This window comes from Thunnus thynnus, chromosome 18 (assembly GCF_963924715.1).
Source record: "Thunnus thynnus chromosome 18, fThuThy2.1, whole genome shotgun sequence".
Classification (NCBI taxonomy): Eukaryota; Metazoa; Chordata; class Actinopteri; order Scombriformes; family Scombridae; genus Thunnus; species Thunnus thynnus.
In genome coordinates this window covers 16,042,259-16,063,477 of record NC_089534.1, presented here as the reverse complement: position 1 = coordinate 16,063,477, position 21,219 = coordinate 16,042,259, and the positions used below count along the sequence as shown (strand labels likewise).

The following is a 21,219-nucleotide window of genomic DNA, read 5'->3' as shown; positions in this document are numbered from 1 at the left end:
GGACAGGTGTGTATGTGTGTGTATGCACATACATGTGTTGTGTCTTTTACTGTCTTTCTGTGCCTGTTGTTTACAATATTTTGATTTGGTCTCCTATTCTATGCAATCATTTTAAAACAAATTCTTCTTATTTGTTGATGTGCACCTTTTGTTCATGCAGAGTTAATGACGATGTGTTTTTCTAATCTTCTGCAGGGAATATTGAATACAGCTGTCCGGCCACCAATGAATGTGAGATCACCAAAAGGAGACGCAAGTCGTGCCAAGCCTGCCGCTTCATGAAATGTCTTAAAGTTGGCATGTTGAAAGAAGGTGAGTGCTGATTTTGTCATACTTTGTTTTTGTTCTTTTATTGCTATTATATATGTGTGAGATTTAGAGTGTGAGAGATTAGTCAATTGATAACTACGACTATTTCAACAATCAATTATCATTTAAGTCAAATATCGAGCAAAAACATTATCTGGTTCCAGCTTCTTAAATGTTAGGAAGTGGTGTTGTTTCTATTTAAATCACTGTAAATTAAATATTTTTGGGTTTTAGAGTGAAGGGCATTTTCACTATTTTCTGATGCTTTATACACTAAACAATTCATTTTAATTAATTGAAAAATAATAAGATTATTTGATAGAAATAATTTAGGTTATTGGTCTTAACAATTAAAGAAAATAATCATAAAAGTAGCAGGAAAAAAACCTCAACAAATTAATGAAAATCTTAAAGATTTCTGTGTTTTACTATAATTTAAAGAATGCTCTGTTCTATGGGACCAAAACAGGTACTGGAGAGTTTCAAGATTTCATGGTCAAGCTTTAATCAAATGCTTTAATCAAGCTTTCAACAATAAGCTAAGTTATAAAGGCAGATTTTTAGGTTTTATTTTAGAATAAAAGAAATAAATTTAAATCTCTATCTTGAATTTAGGAGTCAACATTAAAATGTTGAAGACAGACAGTTGTCTGGTAGATGGTCTAACAGTCTTAGTCAGGGATAGAGAAATGGTCAGCGATTAGATATTAAAGCCGACTGTGGCCTCAGGGAGACACCAGTGACATCACCCACAAGCCTTACTTACCTCTCCTCACACCGCCGTACCTCACAGCGTTTTACTCAGACGGGTGGAAAAAGCTGCTGAGTTGGATGTTCCTAACAAGACTGAATGAGAAGTGTAACAGTACTCTTGAAAAGCACAAGCTGTTCCCCCAAGACTTCTCTCTCCCCTGGGCTCTGGGTGTCTCTCTCTTTCTCTCCCTCTCCCTCTCTGTCTGTCTATCTCCCTTCCCCTCTCTTGCCTGGCATATTGATCCACTAAATGCTTTCCGAACATCCCACCTCACTTCCTGCATGTGTTGTTTCTCCTCCAGTGAGAGACCTTTGGGAGTACAGAGGGAAAATCTAGCCGATAGATTTTCTTTTTCTTTTTTTACGAGGGAGGAGGGTTTTTTTTGCATTTGTGTGTTTAGCTAGAAGAACCGTTCAGTGTGGATGTACAAAGGAAGGAAGTAAAGCTGTTTTTTTACTGTAGCGAGTATTATCATATCTAGTACTGAATTGGGACATCACTACATACTTTAGGCAATGGTGCTTGCTGGTTATTCCCTTTTGGAGGTACTTTTATTCAACCTGACCTAAAAAATGCCTTATGTTATAAAAATATAAACCAATTTAATGACATGTATGAATGACTCTGACACCAAAGTGAACACAGACAGGTGCGTAAAACAATCAGTGATCAGTAAAAATATTGGAAATAACAACAATGGTAAATTTATTAAATGGGTAAAAATTATTGTGCATACTCATAGCCATTTAGTAGCAATTTAATATATTTTCCTGTGGTGTTGAATGTGTACTAGAGCTCATTTGTGATATTTTGGCGGTTACACCACAAGCAGAATAGAAGCAATACGGGGTGTATCCAAAGATAAAGAAAAAGAAACTTTGACCAAAACTGATGCTGTCCTGATGAGACTCATTATATTAAAATCAAAGATGACGCATTGTAAAATTACGGTGACCAGACGTCCAAACTGGGTGTCCAGAGTCCCGACAAATATCTGTAAAACACTAAAATGTCCTGGTTTTTAACCTTCACTACCAAATTCTCCCGGTTTTCACCACAATTAATCTAATAATTATAATATTATACTTGTTTTCAGCGCTTACATAGACATTTATCATGTTCTGTCCCCCTCATTACTATTACTTAAACCAATATAAAAACGTAAGCAATGCACCACGTCTGAATTCAACATTGATTTGTCAGTATGTGTGTCAGTAAATCAATGTGTCGTTGTCAAGGCTGTTGCTAGCCTATGAGGTTTGCGGCTCTTTCTGACAGAGCATGTCAGTATGCTAATGGTTAGCTGTAATGCCGAAGAAAGAATCAGTCTTTTCTAAAGAGCTCCATGAGGCTTACTCTCTCCTTCGTAAAGTACCTGGCAATGAAAATACTGCGTTCTGCACACACCACAAGAGTTGCGCACAGTGGAAATGCTGATATGCGGATCATATTAAGACAGCCAAATATCAGCGGTAGTTTTCCTGAGAGCTGAGAGCTCCAGAAAAGAAACTCTAACTAAGAAGAAAGACTGCAAAGCGTAAAGTACCTGGCAGTCTTCTTAAAGGTAACTTTCTTTAAAGGCTCTTTCTCAGTGTTTATTATTAACGAGGTGCGATTGTAATTTAATGTTTTGACATTTTGATCTTTGTAAACTCACGACCAGCTTGTGGCATGGCATTGTGAAGATGTAAGTTAAAGTTATTTTAATGTTTTAGCCTATAAAGTTATTTATAGACCACAAAGAGATCTGTACCTTGTTTTGTTTAAAAAAAAAAAAAAGCTGACAGAGAATGTGTCACAGTCGGCCATTTAGCCGGCGCATGTGCACACTGACAAATACCAAACATAATTTTTCATCTGCTGTCCATGGTGTTGAGAGGTGCGCTCAGCAGGGGTGCTAAGCACTGAAATAACTGTCCCCCGTCCTGATGAAAACGCCTATTGTACGTGTATAAATGCATACATGTGCATGTGCATGAACATGCAGTACATTTAAGGTTTGGGAGCTTGAAAATATGGTCACCCTATATAAAATATTTTCCCGCTCAGTGTTCATTTGGTTCACTTTTCCTTTCCTGTCATACTGCAGCATTCACATTTTGAAATGAGTAACACGCTTAAATGTAATGAGAGTAAAGTTGTTTTTTGTACAAATTATTTGATTCACACTTTATTTTCTTTGCAGTACATCTCCTGACCACTAGTGGCGATGCTGAGAGCATAATGTGTTGTTTATTTGTTGAATTACTTGATTACATTTCACTGGGACATGCACTTTACTGTACCACCAAACATCACCAGTAGGTTTAGACTGAATAAATAGTAGTATTCAATAGTATGTTATTTGAGCTCTGATGTCATTAACGTCCATGGACTGGGGATTGCCCAGTCATATGATGTTAGAATGCATTGTTGAAATACAACACATGTTGATAGCTGTCAGCCATAACAACGTGCTTTCTGGAAGTTCACGTGTAAGAGGTTGGTGCAGTAACACAAGAATAAACGTTACCTTTGTTGTTACATTAAGAGTCGGTGGCGGTGACAGTACACCAGTATGTGGCAAATCTATGGGGGCTCGCAAGCTCGTGCAAATTCAGGGCTCTCCAGGACACAATGATAAGGGATCAGGTCTTAAAACACACCAACATGGAAAAAATAAGAGAAAAGCTGTTGCTTGAACCTGATTATCTCACGCTTGTAAGGTAGGCATTCCAGTTAAATCTGCCACAGAGATCATGCAGGTTGTGTCACAACCTCATCCTCGCCCACATTGGCCTTGTGGGAATTGTGGTTCATCATCACACAAAACTAGAGCCCAAAACTGCCCAGCAAGAGGTCAGGCCTGCAGAAATTGGCAAGTTAAATCACTTATTCAAAGCAAGAACATGAACAGTTACAGACAACAATCATCTACAATGTCACCTCCAAACGATTCAATCTCAAAACATGCACAGTGATCGTTGAGGATGTGACTCTGCCCCTCCTTGTAGATAGATCCTCTCAGTGCCCCATCCATTCCCCTGCTGGGTCATGGACATGCAGTAATCTCCATCATGGGTTCTGTTCCCCTGCCAGTCGAGTACAGGGGGAACCCCTTTCTGACGTTCAAATTTCACATCACATCCATGGAGCTAACCTGATAGGGTTGGACATGTTTCTCGCCTTTGGCTTCACCACCCGAGATGACAGGTGGTGATTAGGACCATGTCCACCTCAATTCAGCAGCAATGGCCAGCATTATTCGATAGTCTCGGCTACCTTACTTCTTTTGCTCACCAGTCGCTGATCAACGCCACAGTCAAGCCAGTCATACTGCTACACCGCATCCCCCTCTCTCTGCATGATGAAGTATCAGCTGAGCTGCAGTGCCTCAAGGAGGAAGGTATCCTTGAGCCAGTCAGTGCATCACCATGGAACTCCAACATAGTGCTAGCCAGGGGAAAGTCAGGATGCCTATAGTTTTGCACAGACCTACGAGCAGTTAACAAGGCTGTCATACCAGACAAATACCCCCTCCCCACCACTGAGGAGCTCACCACCCTGTTACATGGCTCAACAGTGTTCAGCAAGTTGGATCTTCACCAGGGCTACCTCCAAGTTCCCCTACACCCCAGCAATCACAATCTCACTGTCTTCATCACTCATGCTGGGGTCTGCCCCCAGCTGTTTCCTGAAAATAATGGTGTCCATCCTCACAAGGATCTCAGGGCTCGTCATTTATCTGGACGGCATAGTGGTCCATGGCCCCACCCTTAAGATCTATGATGTACATCTCCATAGGGTGATGGAGGCACTGGCCAAATACCACCTCATGCTCAACAGTGAGAAGTGTGTGTTTGCAGCACCTGCTATTGAGTATGTGGGTTTCCATCTCTTGGCCGAGGGCATCTCCCCAATTCATTCCAACACAGAAGCAATCCAAAGACTACCAGAGCCCACATCTGCCACTCATGTTGCCTCCTTACTGGGCATAACAGCATACTACCTCTGCTTCCTTCTATAGCACCCAGCCACCACTGCAGCCCTGTGTCACCTTTTGAAGGAAGATGAACCCTGACTTTGGACACCAGAGTGCTCAGAGGCGGTGCACCTCCTGAAGATTTAGCTCACCTCTCCACCTATCCTTGACCATTTTGATCTAGCCAGCGCCACCATCATTATATGTGATGCCTCTGCTGCAGCTGTGGGGGCTGTCCTCTCCCAAATACAGGATGGAGTGGAACAACCCATTCCTTTTGCCTCAAAGGCCCTTAGTCCTACAGAGCAAGGATACTCAGTGAGAGTGAGGGAGGCCTTAGTGTGTGTCTGGGCATGTGAGAGATGGCATTTGTATCTTTATGAATGGAAGTTCACTATCAGAGCTGATCACCAGGCTGTCAGGCTGGCTATGTCGGGCACTGGACCTAAGCCATTCCGCCTCCATCACTAGTCAGAATTCCTGCAGCTGTACAACTTCCAACTTCAGTTTACACCCAGACAAGACAACGCTGTGGCAGACCTGCTATCTCATTCCATCTGCAGTCTGGCAGTGACTCACACATGATGATCTTGATAGTAATCGAACAAAGCATGGGCTAGTGCAGTTCCTTCATTCTCCACTGCAGGAACTCTAAAACACCTCAGCATCAGACCTTGTCCTCCACCAGATGGCGACCTACATCAGGGAAGAATGGCCAGCTAAGGTACCTGAGGAACTCACACCCTGCTCCAGAGTCAGAGAGGAGTTGTCTTGCTGGAATGACACTTGTGTGGCCTGTGGCCTTTGCACAGTGAATCCCAACTCTCTCTCTGGCCACATGTACATTGTATGTGTCAAACAGAGATACCGGGACTCTGTGTGGTGGCCAGGTATCGGGTATTGACAGGAACATAGAAGCCCTCATTGGGGCAGCAAGACGGGGCCCCCACAAAATGCCCCTGGGAACACCTGCAGCTAGACATTTGCAGGGAAATCCATGGGGTACACCCCCATCAGAGGTTACTTGGTGGTGACCTATGGCCTCCACCCTAAGTGGCCTGAAGTCATGCCAGTGGGCTCAGTTATGACTCGGGTGAATGTAGACAGGCTCACTTTGCCCACTGGGGTCTTCCAGACACAATCACATCAGATAATGGACCCCAATTCCTCTCGCAAGATTTGACATCCTACCGGGCCAACAAAGGAATTCATCATATTTGTACAGCATTCTACAACCCCCAGACAAATGGGGGAGTAGAGTGCCTCAACCAGACACTCAAAAATGGCATCAGGGCACATATGGCACAGGACAGCATGTTCACAGAAAGCTTGCTCCAAACACTCCTGCACTACCGGGCCTCACAACACTCACAAGTGTGTCACCCGCATTGCTCATTCTGGGCCAGGAACTCTGGCTGCCCCTGCACAAGCTTCGACCTCCTCAGCTGCAGCCTGCAGTGGGCATCGCATCTGCTACAGTAGCAATTCAGCAATTCAACTGAAAGCCTGCTTTGACAAATCTTGTCATACCAAGCCACCTACCATTGCCACTAAGGACTGGGTAAGAATCCCAACAACAAACTCCATAGAGTGACTCCGCCACCTTAGGACAGAGGCCAGGCAATACCTCAGGACCTCAGACACTGCCTGCTGCATGGATGGACACAACAGCGGCCCGAATCCCCCAGGCTCCACCTATAGAAGACAGGGAACCGCCACCAGTGGTGCCTGAGTGGGAGCTGGGCCTGGACCCTTGAATGACTTTGTGACAGAGTATCACACCTGAGTTTTATGAAAGGGGGGGAAGTGCATGAACTGGGGTTCACACAGTCATATGATGTAAGATTGCATTGTTGAAATACGACTGTTTTTCAACACATTAATAGTTATCAGAAATAACAATATGCTTTCTGGCAGTTCATGTGTATGAGGTTGGTGTGGTAACACAAAAATAAAAGTCACCTATGTTGTTACATTAAGAGTTATATGGCTCGTCATTTCTACCCACAACATTTTAGAATGTGGCATCCCAATTTGGAGACATATCACACTGGGTCAAGTTCTGGAGTTGAGCCCACTGCCATCCACACTGATTGTATGATATATATCCTGACATAAAAAGAAGCAGTTAGAGAATTTGTTTATAGGCTCCACTTGGAGACAGAACAGTCATAAATTTCCTAAAATAAAACCATGGTCATACAGTTTTGTTGTGTTCTGCCAGCTCCAAACATGTCTCATAATAGACACCAGCAGCAGTTAACTTCAATCTGTGCTAGTAACACAAGATTATATGTCAGGCTCTTGGTACACTTCCACCAATATAACTCTCTGTTCACAGCACACTGATGTAGCTGTGTTTGTTCATCTCAGAATGAAGGGTTGTATTATATTGCCATTACAGCACTACTATTTATACATGCGCCCACACTTGATGTCTTCATCCCATCCCAAATATCTCACACCAAGGCTTTGACTTGCAGCCAGAAAAAATAACGTAGCTTCAGAAATAAAGCTGAAACTATTAGCGCATGCTTAAGGGAAAAACGACGGGGTATTGTCTGTGGCAGGCCATACTAAACCGTTCATGTGGACAGTCAGCATGTGTTAGGGGGAGTCTGCCGCTCCTGAGACACAGCATCACAGCCACCGCGACATGTGGCACAGTCGGTGATTCTCTGAAAGTGATGGCATTCAATTAAAAGGCAAAAGGACATTTAATTGTGGCATAGTGCTGTGGCGTGGCCTCTTACAGACTTGGGGGGGCTTTGATCATGGAATCAGTGGGGGGGCCAGCAACTTGTCCTACTTCATGTAATGAGATCACATAATAGTGGACAAGTGGCGGTCATGGAAAAGGAGTAATCACATTGTGTAGTGTATGAAGCAATCTAACAAGACGTCTGCTGGATAAATTGGGCATAAAAAAGATGATTTATTGTTTATGATGATTATTCATCAGATAGGGGTACAGCCACTACCTGTGTTGCTTTGTAATATTTATGTTCTATTTCAAGATATTTTTCTAGTTTTACTAGTTATCATAAAGATACTGACCACAATGTTAAAATTTTTCATCCTCTGCTTATTTCCTTGCACCTTATTTTTGCCGTGACTCCCACCCTTGCTCACAACATCCTGACCTTACAGTATGTTTATACTCATTCTAGTGCAACAATATCATAATTGTGCGATCAGTTGCTCTATAAGTATCTAATAATTCCACAAGGACCCTCTAAAGTCCTCTCCAAGCATGCCATCCTGAATTATAAAGTGCCAGCTGCCAGGGTAAGACCAGCACCGTTGGTGGGCAGGGAAACCCCTCCTCCCTGCAACACCTGCCGCTAATCAGCTGACTTCAGTTCTTAAGCCTGATTCTGTGGCTTCATGTGCGTTTGGAGGCAAGTGTAGATCCAAACTAATCAACCTTTCTGAAATAGACAGAAAAGTAAAACCCTGACACACTTTAGCAGGAAGCAGGAGGAAATGTTTGTTATGTGTTTGATAGTCGTGTGTGTTTTTTGTGTGGGTGCACATTACACGAGTTAGAGAGTCTGTACAGCTTATTGTGACAATGAATTAATTTTGTATAGAAGAGACCCATGGAAAGCATATTGCAGATGACAGGCTTCTTTCCAGATCCGGCTTTACTACTGTGCCACAGCAGAGTGCCTGGATGAGCTGGGTGGAAGGTAGAGGCTGTTTGAGGAACCCATCTCGTTCAGTGACCCCTTAAATGTCCAGCTGAGGCTGATAAAAGGTCACAGGTCCAATGGAAAAACTCTCACGTAATTACAACTCGCGGAAGGTATGGTGTCAGTCACTACTGCCAGGAGTCAGCGCCCACAGCTAATAGCAGCGCTAATACCCCCATAGCATTACTGTATGGTGTTAAATGTTGCAGGAATTTGTGGGTTGAATTATCTTTTTTTTTCTTTATAATTTGAGTCAATCTTGTTATTTTCTGCTGATGATGGAAGTTGTTTTTTGTACTTTTTTGTAGTTTTAGTGCTGCAACAAAATCTGTGAAGGTCTATGATCAAGTAATTACATCATCATGTTAGCAAATTTGCATGTTTAAAAACAATGTCCTGTCAAGACAGAAGCAAATAACACTATAGGCAAGCTGATTTCTATGTAAAATCTGTTAACAATTTAAATTAAAAGACATTAAGCCTTTTCTCTTCTGAAGTTAATACTTGCAGGTTTTAGTGTTTCTGTGGCGTATTCTTTGCTTGTGGGGGATTTTCTGACACCACTGTAATGTGGTGGATGAATACAAGCTGCCAGACTATTTTGGCAACCTACACCGCTGTCTCGCCCTCGCCCGACCACAGATAGGGATCAGCAGTCTTTCCTGAGCGAACGTGGCTACCGGGGTAACATTACAGCCTTATTTTCCTCCAGCCACATACACAAAAGATTAGTAAAGCCATATCCAATATCACAGACTGTCAGGTCCCTTCCCAATCAATAGGTTTAGATCAGAAACCAATCTATACACTAAGATTACATCATCAAAATAAAGATATAGCAAAGGTCTATACTGTATGGGTGCCTTTAAAGTCTTAGCTGATACACCGTCTACAAAGCCAGGTTAGCTTCTGCTTGTATTGCTCAACCCACCTCCCACCACCAACCCCCTGACCTCTTGTCACTTCATCTTTTATTGTACCACAAACTTGTCTATCTAACAGCACATGTATGTGGCCTTGTTTGCTTTTTAGGGGTGTCACAGTAGTTGGCAGAGTACAGCCCTGAGTCTGCGCCCACCCAGAGGCTCTGCACTGTCCTGTCCTCACTGTCTGGCAGGTGATATATCAGACACGGAGGCTAACACGTGTTTCTCTGAAGAAGGGGATTTAACAAAGTGGTGACCTCTTTACAACCCTCTGATACATACACTAGACTCACACACAACACACCCGTTCATGTACACACATGCCAAATGTATATCACGCCTACAAGTGACATGGAATCAGACCTTGAGGTACACCTGCTGGCACCCTTCTCTCGTCTTTTTCTCTTTCACCCACTCTAACGCACAACAAAGCTGTGCAAACGCCACAAACTGAACACCTGCAAGGCCAATACACCAGGGATCCTGAATCGACCATCTCCAGCCACGCAGATGTTTTCGATTACAGGCGCATTTGTGGTCAGGGTAGCTCTGTAATACACAGTAATACCCCTTGTGGACATGTCGGCTCAGATTTATGAAAAGTGTAAAACATGATAAAGAAAGCGATGCCAGGGTGCGCTGTAATGGGAGAACAACTCCAGCTTTGTCTTGTCAGCTCATCAGGGGTTAGAGCAGGTGGGACGCCATCCTGACAAACACCACCACCCCCCACCACCCCCCTCCTCTGGTCTGTTACCCATTTTCTCCTAGACTCCCTCCCTCCCTACAGCCCACCCAGACTCTGAACAGTCAAACAAAAGCTGTCCGATGCCTTTAGTTCTTTGCAGGCTTGCAGACTCGGCCCTCCGAAGTAGGTCTGGAAGGGCAAGGTCCCTGTGCCTTGTAAAGGGTGAGTGATCGTGTAGGAGGGGCCGCATGCTGCATCCCTCTGATTTTTCCCAGCTAAAATAGGGTGCTCCTAATCTCCCTTTGGCAGCATTAGCCAGCCAGCCAATTCTGACACATTCTCTAGAAAGAAGCGCCTCTGACAGGTGAGGGGCTGAAAATAGTTGCGTGAGATACATACACACATGCACATGTTCCCATAGTAACACACAAGCTTGATACACATGAGCCACATGCACATTTGAGTGATGAAATCTGTTGTCTATAAAGTTTATTCTGCCTGACATAAATTAATCTAGCATAAATGTCCCTTGTGATACTTTTCGTTTAGGGACTTTTTTATTATTAGTATTTTATTCTGGACATTTTGTTCTTCTTTTTGGATTCATATTTCCATTGATTACCTTCAGCAGCCTACCAAATTTCTGTTGTTTTGTTTGTGTTCTGTGTTTTTCTTATTTCTTTTATACTGTGTGCAGGCCCATAGCAACCATGGAGGACACTAAAGTCATGTCCTCTGTATTTTTTAACCATCCTTGGTGAGATATATGCAATACAATTTCTTTAAAACTAACACAATGTGAGCATTTTATAGACTTATTCCAGTATTTTTAGACTCAATATTTTTGTTGAATTTTTTTTTTTTTTTTTTTTTTTTAATTTTCACTGCCTTTTGAACAACAAAAAATGAATAAATAAAAGATTAATTATTTCCCCACCAGGATTTTATTCCTGGCAGTGTGGGGAAGGTGTATTTAGAGCATATGTGGTCTTAATTGTGATCAAATATAATTAAACAGGTAACAGGATGAACAGAATATGACAAATCCAAATATTTACAACATTTTATAAATGTGGTCTCTGGTGCCACTTCAGTACAGTATATATAAAATCCTGTGACAGCCCTGACTGTCAGATTTTTAATTGCTGAAGACTAGCTTGTAACTACCTTGTGGAAATAAATAGAGATACAAAATATATAAAGAATAAAAATTAACACATAATATAATGAAATAAATACACATACTCACAGCAGCCACCACATAAATGAAATCACAACAGCTTCAATCAGGAATGTGCTTTAAGGTTGCACGAGTCAATAAAGATATTGAATGTGAAAGGGATGCCAGGGTCAGGTGGTGGTAAAGATTGCTCCTATGCAAACATGCCTCATCGTCTATCCACATACATGTGCATGCACACACACACACACACACACACACACACACACACACACACACATATACACACACATAGCAAGGATAGACTGTCAGCCAATATCTTTGCTTCTCAACCTTTCTCTCTCATAGTCTGCAATAAGTTATGAGCATACTGTATTGTATTGTACTGTATGATCTTACCGAGCTCATAATACTCTCACACACACACTTCTCCCACCTCTCATTCCCCATGCTCTTTTACCCCATAACCTCACCCCATGCATCCATATTTTGGCTGCCACATTTTATGAGGGCCCAGCAACCGTAAAAAATGGATCTGGATGCTTTTAAGATGATCTGTGTGCCTGGCCCCTCACTACCAGGACACAATCTCTCTTCTGGACTACATTGTCTTGAAGCATGCAGGCCGCAGTGGTTTTGGGCCTGAGGTGTGGAATGTGGTGCTGACGATGACACAACCCGGAGTGTTACTCCACCACCATCACCAGCCCTCTACAAGGGGCCTCATCCAGCTGTCTTGTTGTGGTCAGATTCTCAGTACTGTGCCATATCACATGGGGAGGAGATAATCCCGCACTGGTCAGATCAGGCACTGGCTGGGACAGGCAGGGCTGTCAGGGAGGAGACGTATACCCGATGCTGAGAGAGAAAAAGAGACAGACGGAAGAAAAAGTGAGACAAAGATAAACAGAGATCTTGCAGAACACTGATACATTTTGGCCATAAACAGCAGCTTTTCCTGTGATATTCCCCAACGCTCCTGTTCATCAGCATTATCTAAACCCTTTTTTTCTCTCTCTTTATCATTCTCTCTGCCTTTGTGCTTTTGGTCTCTGTCGATTGCAGCGCCGCTAAGCTGTAAACTGAAACTGGTTAGCGCTGAGCTCTTAATTCTTGTCAGCGTCTATTAATTATGGGCCAGTTGGATGTTCCAGTTCAAACAGCCCCCGCGGATCTTGGAATTCTAACTCCGGCTGTTTGGTCACTTGTCGCTTGTAGCAGCCACATGACCCTGCAGCCCGCAGCAGGGAAACCAGTGTGTGTGAGTGTGTGTGTGTGAGTGTGTGTACATGCATGTGAGGATGGTGGGACATGTCAGGGACAAAAACAGCAACAACTCACTGTCACTTAGTCTGACAAGTCTATACATAAATTTAGGGTATAAACCTTAATATATTTTTGCATTACACAAGCTTATTGTTGTGAAAGCCTTTAACTGCATACGCCTTTATTAGGCCTATGTGTGTCATTAAATAGAGAGGAAGCGATTGAATTGATTTAGTATGTGGAGTACATGCGCACAGTTTCCTGAAGCACAATTTATCATTTTAAATTTACCTTAAACAAGAGTAATAGTAAAAACAACTACTAAAGCTCCATCTATCGCAAACCTAGTTCCTAGCTGCCTAACTGACTAATTAAAACCGCATCCACATGTGTTCAAAGAACAAGAAGTCTATTTGCAAGCCTTATTGATTACTTTAAGGCGTACAAATGGAAAGCTGTGTTAGGAGAGGGGCTCTCGATTTAGCTTCAATCTGCCAGGCATAAAATGATCTCACTGTGTTTGCTGGGAAGAATGAGCTCCCTCTGGGCACAGTGGGTAATTAGGTTAGTGGATAGTTGGTGTCAGGAAATTGAAAGACCATCCTAATCGGATTCTTTTGTTTCCAGGGGAATCAAAGGAATTTATATGAGTCACTGGGAAATCTCACACGACTCAATTCCACTTGACCATGTAAAATCTGTTTGCTCTCCCTCAATGCACAAACAACTTTTAATACAAGAGTGTAAATCCAGCACATAAGGTGCATCTGATGTCGCCCGTGTCCTCTGAGATGGCTTTCGAGATAATCCCAGATATGTCACGTTTGTATACTAACTAGATACTTACACTCTTCCATCGGTAATCTGTATTGAATAGTCGCTCTTTCCAGTTGAAAGGTTAAATACAAAGATAAAAACATCAGTGGTCTCAGTTACAGTATATGCATATAATCAGGAATAAATTACTTTTGAAAGGTTTCCTTAATGAGCTTGGTATACCAGTTAGTAATGTGCTATAATGAGCAAAACATTTTTGGACAATCCTGTATATGATACTGAAGCCTCAGTTTTGGTGGTATAGGGTGTGCTATAATGAGTTTAAAAAAAATAATAAAGTCCTTGAAATCCTTGACAGAGATTTATGACTCAGCAAAATATATGCAAAGAGGATTTCATCATTAGCAGCAGCTGTAACTATAGTAAAATGTACCATGTTGCATTTTTAACTAAATCTACTGATGAAGATTTACCCTGATAGATATAATAAAATAAAAATGAACCAGTAAATAGAAGGGGAGGAGGTTGCTCAGATTAATTATATTTTATTCCATTTTACTAAATAATCAGTGAGTTTAACTCATGCTTCAAAGTGCCTTTGGTTTATCTGACATTTGCACATTTATGATATTTTTTGCAGGTGTACGTCTGGACCGGGTGAGAGGGGGGCGACAGAAGTACAAACGAAGGATGGACGCAGAGAATGGCGGCTACCTCGGTCTTACCATCCCCCCTCCAGCCAAAAAGCCATGTGAGTCACACAGTTTGGTTTGGTTTTTTTCATCCAGTTTAATTATGCAAATTTGGGAGATGCATTAGCATTGCAGAAAGGTGATATTATCTATCAAATTTTGGGACTCAGAGCGGTGAATCGGAATACCGCAATTTATTTAATTTTTACAAAATATCCCAGTGTGGAATGACATTTTTAGATGCATAGATGGATTTTTTCTGTCATGGGGGGAAAAAATCTGTGTTCAGTTATGCTGCTGTCAGATTAATCACCAGGCCAACCTTCCAACTGTTTTAGACTTTGCACAATAGATTATGACATGCTGTTATGATAGTTTTCAAATGTATCATAACAAAAAAGTAAACACATTATAATTACATATTAATAATTGTTTTCTTTTTTAAAAATATGTGTGTACTGTTGCCCAAAAAACAAAACACATTTCTCTTTTTTCTCTCCTCTCTCTTCATCCCTGCATCCGTCGTCCTGTCTCTCAGTGACAAAGATCGTTTCCCATCTGTTGGTGGTGGAGCCAGAGAAGATATATGCCATGCCTGACCCCACAATGCCCGACGGAGACATCAAGGCCCTGACCACGCTGTGCGACTTGGCCGACCGTGAGCTGGTGGTCATCATCGGCTGGGCAAAACATATCCCAGGTAAAGAAACATGACTGCAAATGAACAGCTGTGTTTTCTTGGATCTGGTTATTTGAACACTTCAACATTGTCAAATATATGCTTTATGTTCATAAAAAAAAAAAGATTTCAGTAAGTAGTAAATGGTATTCATTTGTGAGCTCTGATAAAAGGATTATTGTAAGGCAACTTATTGTAAGCCTTGTTTATATTCGGGTCTCCATAGATGGCATGCAAGCTATGAGCATGTACAGAGGCGTTTTTGCTCAACGCGTCGTTTGTTGTTCTCCAAAACGTCAGGGGGCTTACAAACTAAATATTCTGTGAATAAGCAAAAAGTCAATGAGTGTTACCGGAAGAACATCATTATCCAACATGGCAACATGCACTGCCCTGGAGCTCATCAAAAAGGTGACGCAAGAGGAGATGGTCTGTCTGTCTGTTACATGCAGAGAGAGGTCTCGATGGGGAATATAGCCATATTGTGAGGCCGATGCATGCAATCAATGAGGAAATGCACTTCAGCCACTTCTGCATGTCCGTGAGCAGCACACGCCTAGTAACAAAAATTCAGAGGCGCACAACCAAGCGTCGCAACAACTGGCAGAGCCTTCACGCTCAAGGCGAAAGACGCAATGACGTCATTTTTGGCGCACGCACCTTCATGCTGGGGACACTGTGTCATGCATAAACCTAGCTTTATGTTGCTGGTAAAGCGTGGAAGTAGACTCGTTTGCTTTTTAATCTGCAGATATGATACAGTATGAGAATACAGAAGAAGTTCAATGACTGTTGAGCACATATAAACACCCCCCCCCCCCCTCTAAACACACACACATCCATGCACACACAGGATAATTAACATCTGCTACTCATCTGCACCTAAGGGAGAAGCTAGTCCCATATTCTAAAATCTAATCAATAAAGAGCAGCTGAAACCTTTGATTTGACTGGGCAGGGTGGGAGAGTCGGGGGGGTGGGATCCGCCCCTATGTCAATGTATTCCATTTCAATCCCAGACTTAAAGAAAGCAATCCTCTTTCTTACTTAAGGAGACTACACAGGGCCTGTGGTAAAATTGATTTACTTAGGGAAATACTGACGGATTTCCCCAGTCCTTGTTGACAAATTCTTAAATAAGACTTGTTATGCAAATGTTCTCAGATCTTCTTTTCTTTTCATCTCTATCAGTTGAAACAGACACTTTGGACCTCAGTGTGTTTAAAGGGAACACAGGTTGGACTAAAAGTAGATGCATCTCATTGATCCAATCAAATATAGTATGTACAAAATTGCACAAGTAGAACAATTCAACTAATTAAACAGAGAAATATTTTAGATAAAATGGAGACATGTTTGAATTCAACATAGGGCTGCAACTAACATTTTCATTATGAATTAATCAAGCAATTATTTTCTCAATGTATAAATTAATCGTTTTATACAGAAAATGTCAAAAAAAAAAAAAGTGGAAAAATGGCGATCACAATTTCTCAGGGCACAACGTCCTTAAATGTCTTGTTTTGACCAAAATCCAAAGCTTTTTAATTTTGAATAATAAAATAAAATAAATAATAAAAGCAGCAAATCCTCACATTTGAGGATCTAGAACCAGAAAATGATTGGTGGTTTTACTTAAAAAAACACTGCAACTATGTATCAATTATAAAAATGATATAATTTGTCTATCATGACTAATTATTTCAGCTATAATGTCATGTAACGTAGTAAATTAATTTGGATCTGTAAACATAACAACTAGAGATTATTTTCTTACCTGTGGTTTGTCAGTTGGCACAACCACCAGCAGTTTAGCTCCCTGTTCTGTCCAGGTTTAACCCTAATCACTGATTCGTCATCAAATTTACATTTGACACTTTAATTAATGTAATTTGGTGTGGGTGAAGGTGTGTTGATCCCAAATCGGCCCTAGTAACCTCAAAGGATCAACTCTGCAAAGACACAGGGGAGCTGTGTAGTCTGATTAGGAGATTCGGCTTTGGAGGAATGCTGGGGTATGAGGCAAGGGTGCTGTCTCACCACTTCGGAGTTTACACTGAGAAAAAAAAAACAATCTTTATCAGGGACAAAAGGAGCATCCCTGACCCAAATGCACAGTTTCTTCCATGACCTCTTTTTCATCCAACATCCTGAGAACATGGATATGTGTTAACTAGCTCTTTTTTCTGATTCAGGTATATATTTTTTGATAGTGAAAAGGAGGCCAGATACACATTCCTCAATTTAATCATAGCCACAGGGAGGGGTGCGGAAATGAATTCAAGAAATTTACTGTCATATTTTTGGACCTCAATCTCTGCTACATTTGTTATGTATAACTATTGATCTGGTATGCTATGAAGATCTAAATCCAGACCTGACAGAGTTATTAAAGGGGCATGTGACACTCTGGGGACATTTTACCCGGGGCCACCGGGTCAGAGTGTCACCAAGTAACGATTAAGACAAAAGGGGTCCCTACAGTTTAACAGTCCACTCCCACCATTACACTCATAGCCCACTGCACAAATGGCCTTAACGATGAGGTAATAAGAGTCATTACTGCGGATCGCTCCATTAATGTAAAAGTCCTTCAACATCCAGATGTGAAACGTTTCATAGGTTTTCTGTTACATGTTGTCATTTTGAAAGCTTAAATATTTGTGGTGGATAGCCGAGCACAAGACAAGTTTATTTTAATGTACAGATATAAAAACACATTTGGCCTTCCTGTGCATTCAAGCCCAAGTTAAACATGTTTGAGTGGATGGCTGTGACTCATCGCTAGGCAGTCATTGATTGGATGTTACATTTACACACACTGTCACGAAAATGGAAACAGAATCATAGCGTGGTTGTCAGGAGGTCAGAGGTGGCCACTAATTTGTGCAGCTGTTAACACACACACACACCATCTCAGACGTGTAACTGCACACAACATGTGTAGATTTATATTCGAGCCAGCATTCACCGCCCTCTGGTATTTAATGTTCACTCAGTTCAGAGCATCACTTTCTTCCTCTTTGATTTTTTTCCCCCTTTTTGCTCTGCCACTCACACACAGACTCTCTCTGCTGTCATATCTTTCACACACAGTCTCTCGTTTCCTTGTTCTCTTGTTCCCCTGGCTCTCCCCCTCCTACTCCTCCTGCTCATATAGGGCCCTCTAGTCTCATTATTACCTCTGTCTTTTTATTAGGCCCATTAGGGCTCTTAGGAGGCCTGTAATGATACTAAATGAATAGAGAGTGAACTGCTGTCTGTTTTAGACCTAGCTCTCAATGACAGCTTCAAGCTTCACTGCCAACCACTCAGTCACTTCATTGTACTGAATAGGGATTCAATTACTTATCTGATCTGTACCTGTGGGCTACTGTACTGTTGCATAGCCGAAGCACTTTTCTTTTTTGTGTGGGGCTGCAAACAATTGCTAACATCCCTTGGTTTGTTCAGGATCAGGTACATTATAGATATAGACAAGCAGTATAATATTAAATTGTATGGTTGGGTAGGGGAAATTTTGATTCTGATTCATCATCCCTACTAGGGCAAAATGGAATCTGACTTTTTGACACCTACCTATTTAAAGAAAATACTATCTCATATAAATGCATTTTTCTGTAAAAACACCATAAAACTGAGCAAAAAAGGGATAAATCAAACCGTAGTAGCCTGCATGCACTGTGGTTTTACAGTCTGTTGTCTATACAACCGTTAACTGCACTCTTTTAGTGATCTAATTTAATCTCTAATTTAATCTTTCAGAGATTCAGCCAATTAAACAGCTAAAGCAAAAGAGCTGTGTTAGCCAGTGAGATAGCCACAGCTAGCCTTCGCTAAAGTTGAATTTCCCTTCTTTTACGCTTTCTGTGTAACTGAAAAGTATCAATTTTGAACCAATAGTTTGATAATTCAGTTGGTTATCCAATATTAATAAATAAGGCAGTATATATGCTGTCATGATGGGAAAAAAACTGATAAGTGTTTAACTAAACAACTTGACTAAAGCTATCCTTACATAGCAGAGTAGCAGTAACCTAAAACATCTCAGACATTGACTCTAGTGTAATTTCATGCGATTTGTTGTGTTTAAGTTACCTTTAAATCACTTCAATTTTATCATTACGTGTATAATAGATAGACAGAAAGATACTCAGAGACTCACTTAATCCAACCATAAAATGTAAAATGTCAAAAAAGTTTATTTTTTCTGTAACAAACTAGTTCAAAATGAGGAGAAAGTTAAAAAAAAACACTTTTCATTTGTAGATTCTGCATTTCCCCCTTGCATTCACTCACGATATCTTTAGGTTCAATAATCGGACTGACAACGTAAAATCAAGGCATTACAACTGTTCTGTCTGTTACTCAGTTTGCAGTGCAAGCTGATAACTTTAAACCCCTTTTTCTCAATTTTGTAGTTACTGCTCTGCCTTGTAGGGTTGAATATTAGATATGAATCTTATAGTGCAGTGTAAAGCTATCCCTTGTCTCCGTTCATGCCTTTTGTCATTGTATGAGGCGGAAACTGCAGAGACAGAGACATAGACATTCCCTATTTTGCTCAATATTGTGTCATGTTTGCTCAAACAGCATTAAATCAGTAGGGTGAAATATTGATATTTCATCAGGGGGAATCATCCTCCAGTGCAACACTTAACTCAGCCACCTCCAGGCGACGTACCTGAAGCCCCAAGGGCGACCCCCAGGGAGCCAAGAAGTCACTCCATCGCTTCAGTAAATTGAGTGCAAAGGGGAGATAAACACGGGCTGTGGAAAAGGAAAAGAATGATCAAGGGGCAGACAAATGAAGAGGGTGACATTTGAGATATTTGAGAATTCTTTCACAAAATGTGTAAAGTATGTTGTAGTGCAAAAAAAAAGAAAAAGCTGAACATAGGAAAATGAAATGGTGAATAATAACCAATTTATTAATGCTTTTATGGTCAGCCAAATGAGAATTTTGATTTATTAATTTATTTTTTTGTCTGTATCATTTCTTCTTTATAATTGGTTAAAGGGGACCTATTATCCTTTTCCTTATTTTCAGTCATATATATAGTTTTACACTGTCAGATATTCATATTAAATGTGGCCAAAGTGTCAAATAATGAGGTAAGCATATGTAGAAGTAATCCCTGTGAGCAAAAAGCACAAGCTTCAGACTGCTCCGGATTCTCGGTTTCCAATGTTTTTTATCTACTTTCAGCCTGAGCAGAAGTCAGCTTGTGATGGATTTCGTAAATGGTCATCTGCTCACTGCTCCACTCCGCTAACATTAAGGCATTTTCCATTGTTTTGGGGGTAGTCACGCCAAGCTATGACTCGAGTCGAGCTGGCACGTTGTGAGTGTTTTTTCCATTACGCAGCACAGCAAAGTAAATTAAGTTATTTACCTGTAGGAGGTGTGCTGGTTGTCAACAGCTCTTCATCAAACATCATCATCACTGTGGCTGTTTCTGCTTGTACTATTCCTCCCTGCATTATTGCTAACTGATCCGCTGAACAAATAGCTCCAAATATCTCCATATCTTATTGTGTCGACCGATTTTTAGCACCACTAACAAAGCTCTTTTAATTCGATGAGGAATATGTTTCATTTCCTGTAAATTTTTCACAATAAAAGTCTCCCATTATATAGTCATTTATAAGTTTTTAATATGATCCAGTAAAGCAGGAAATAATGGGTTTTTATCAGTAGTAACTTAATACGACTCTGATACACCTGCCCCTCGGCAAGCTTCAGGGAAAGCTGGCCAATCAGAACGGAGTGGGCTCATCGGGAGGGGGACGTTAAAGAGACAGGAGCTAAGACTGCCTGTTAGAGACAGGCTGAACTGAGGGGCTGCATAAAGGGCCAGTATAAGATAAATAAGGAGTTTTTTGAACTGTGAATCATGCAAATCTACTCTAGTGGAGTCCAAAAAATAAAAATATAGAGCTCAAAATGAGCATAATAGGTCCCCTTTATCCTTTTTTCTAACTCACTTTGGATTCGTCCAGACAAATAACATGTTATGAGTACAGTCATTGATCCTGTGTCATTATACTAAATATACCTTAATCCGTTAATTTTCTTTCAAAAGTGTCTTTTGGGGATGGAGAGTAAATTCATGAATTCCCGATGCTGCCTACAGTATCTACATTCTGTGATGCCGTAGTCCTCCCATCCCCCCACTAAACGTGTACCGGATGTCCTCCATCAACTGTCTGTTTGTCAGATCTGAGGCTTGGATCGATCCCCTTTCGCATTTGGTGGACTGATTACAATCTACTAATCAATGACACCCCC

The 21,219-nt window shown here is 41.3% G+C and overlaps 1 protein-coding gene across 2 annotated transcripts in view; it reads left to right on the top strand.

Annotated features, from left to right (window-relative positions):
* The window catches only part of esrrgb (estrogen-related receptor gamma b), a 99,929-nt gene that overhangs the window by 69,616 nt on the left and 9,094 nt on the right, over window positions 1-21,219 (top strand). For both annotated transcript variants that reach the window (XM_067571652.1, XM_067571651.1), the window contains 3 exons: window positions 196-312; window positions 14,197-14,307; window positions 14,787-14,948. In XM_067571652.1, coding sequence (XP_067427753.1) covers window positions 196-312; window positions 14,197-14,307; window positions 14,787-14,948 — 390 coding nt within the window. The remainder of the gene's footprint in view (window positions 1-195; window positions 313-14,196; window positions 14,308-14,786; window positions 14,949-21,219) is intronic.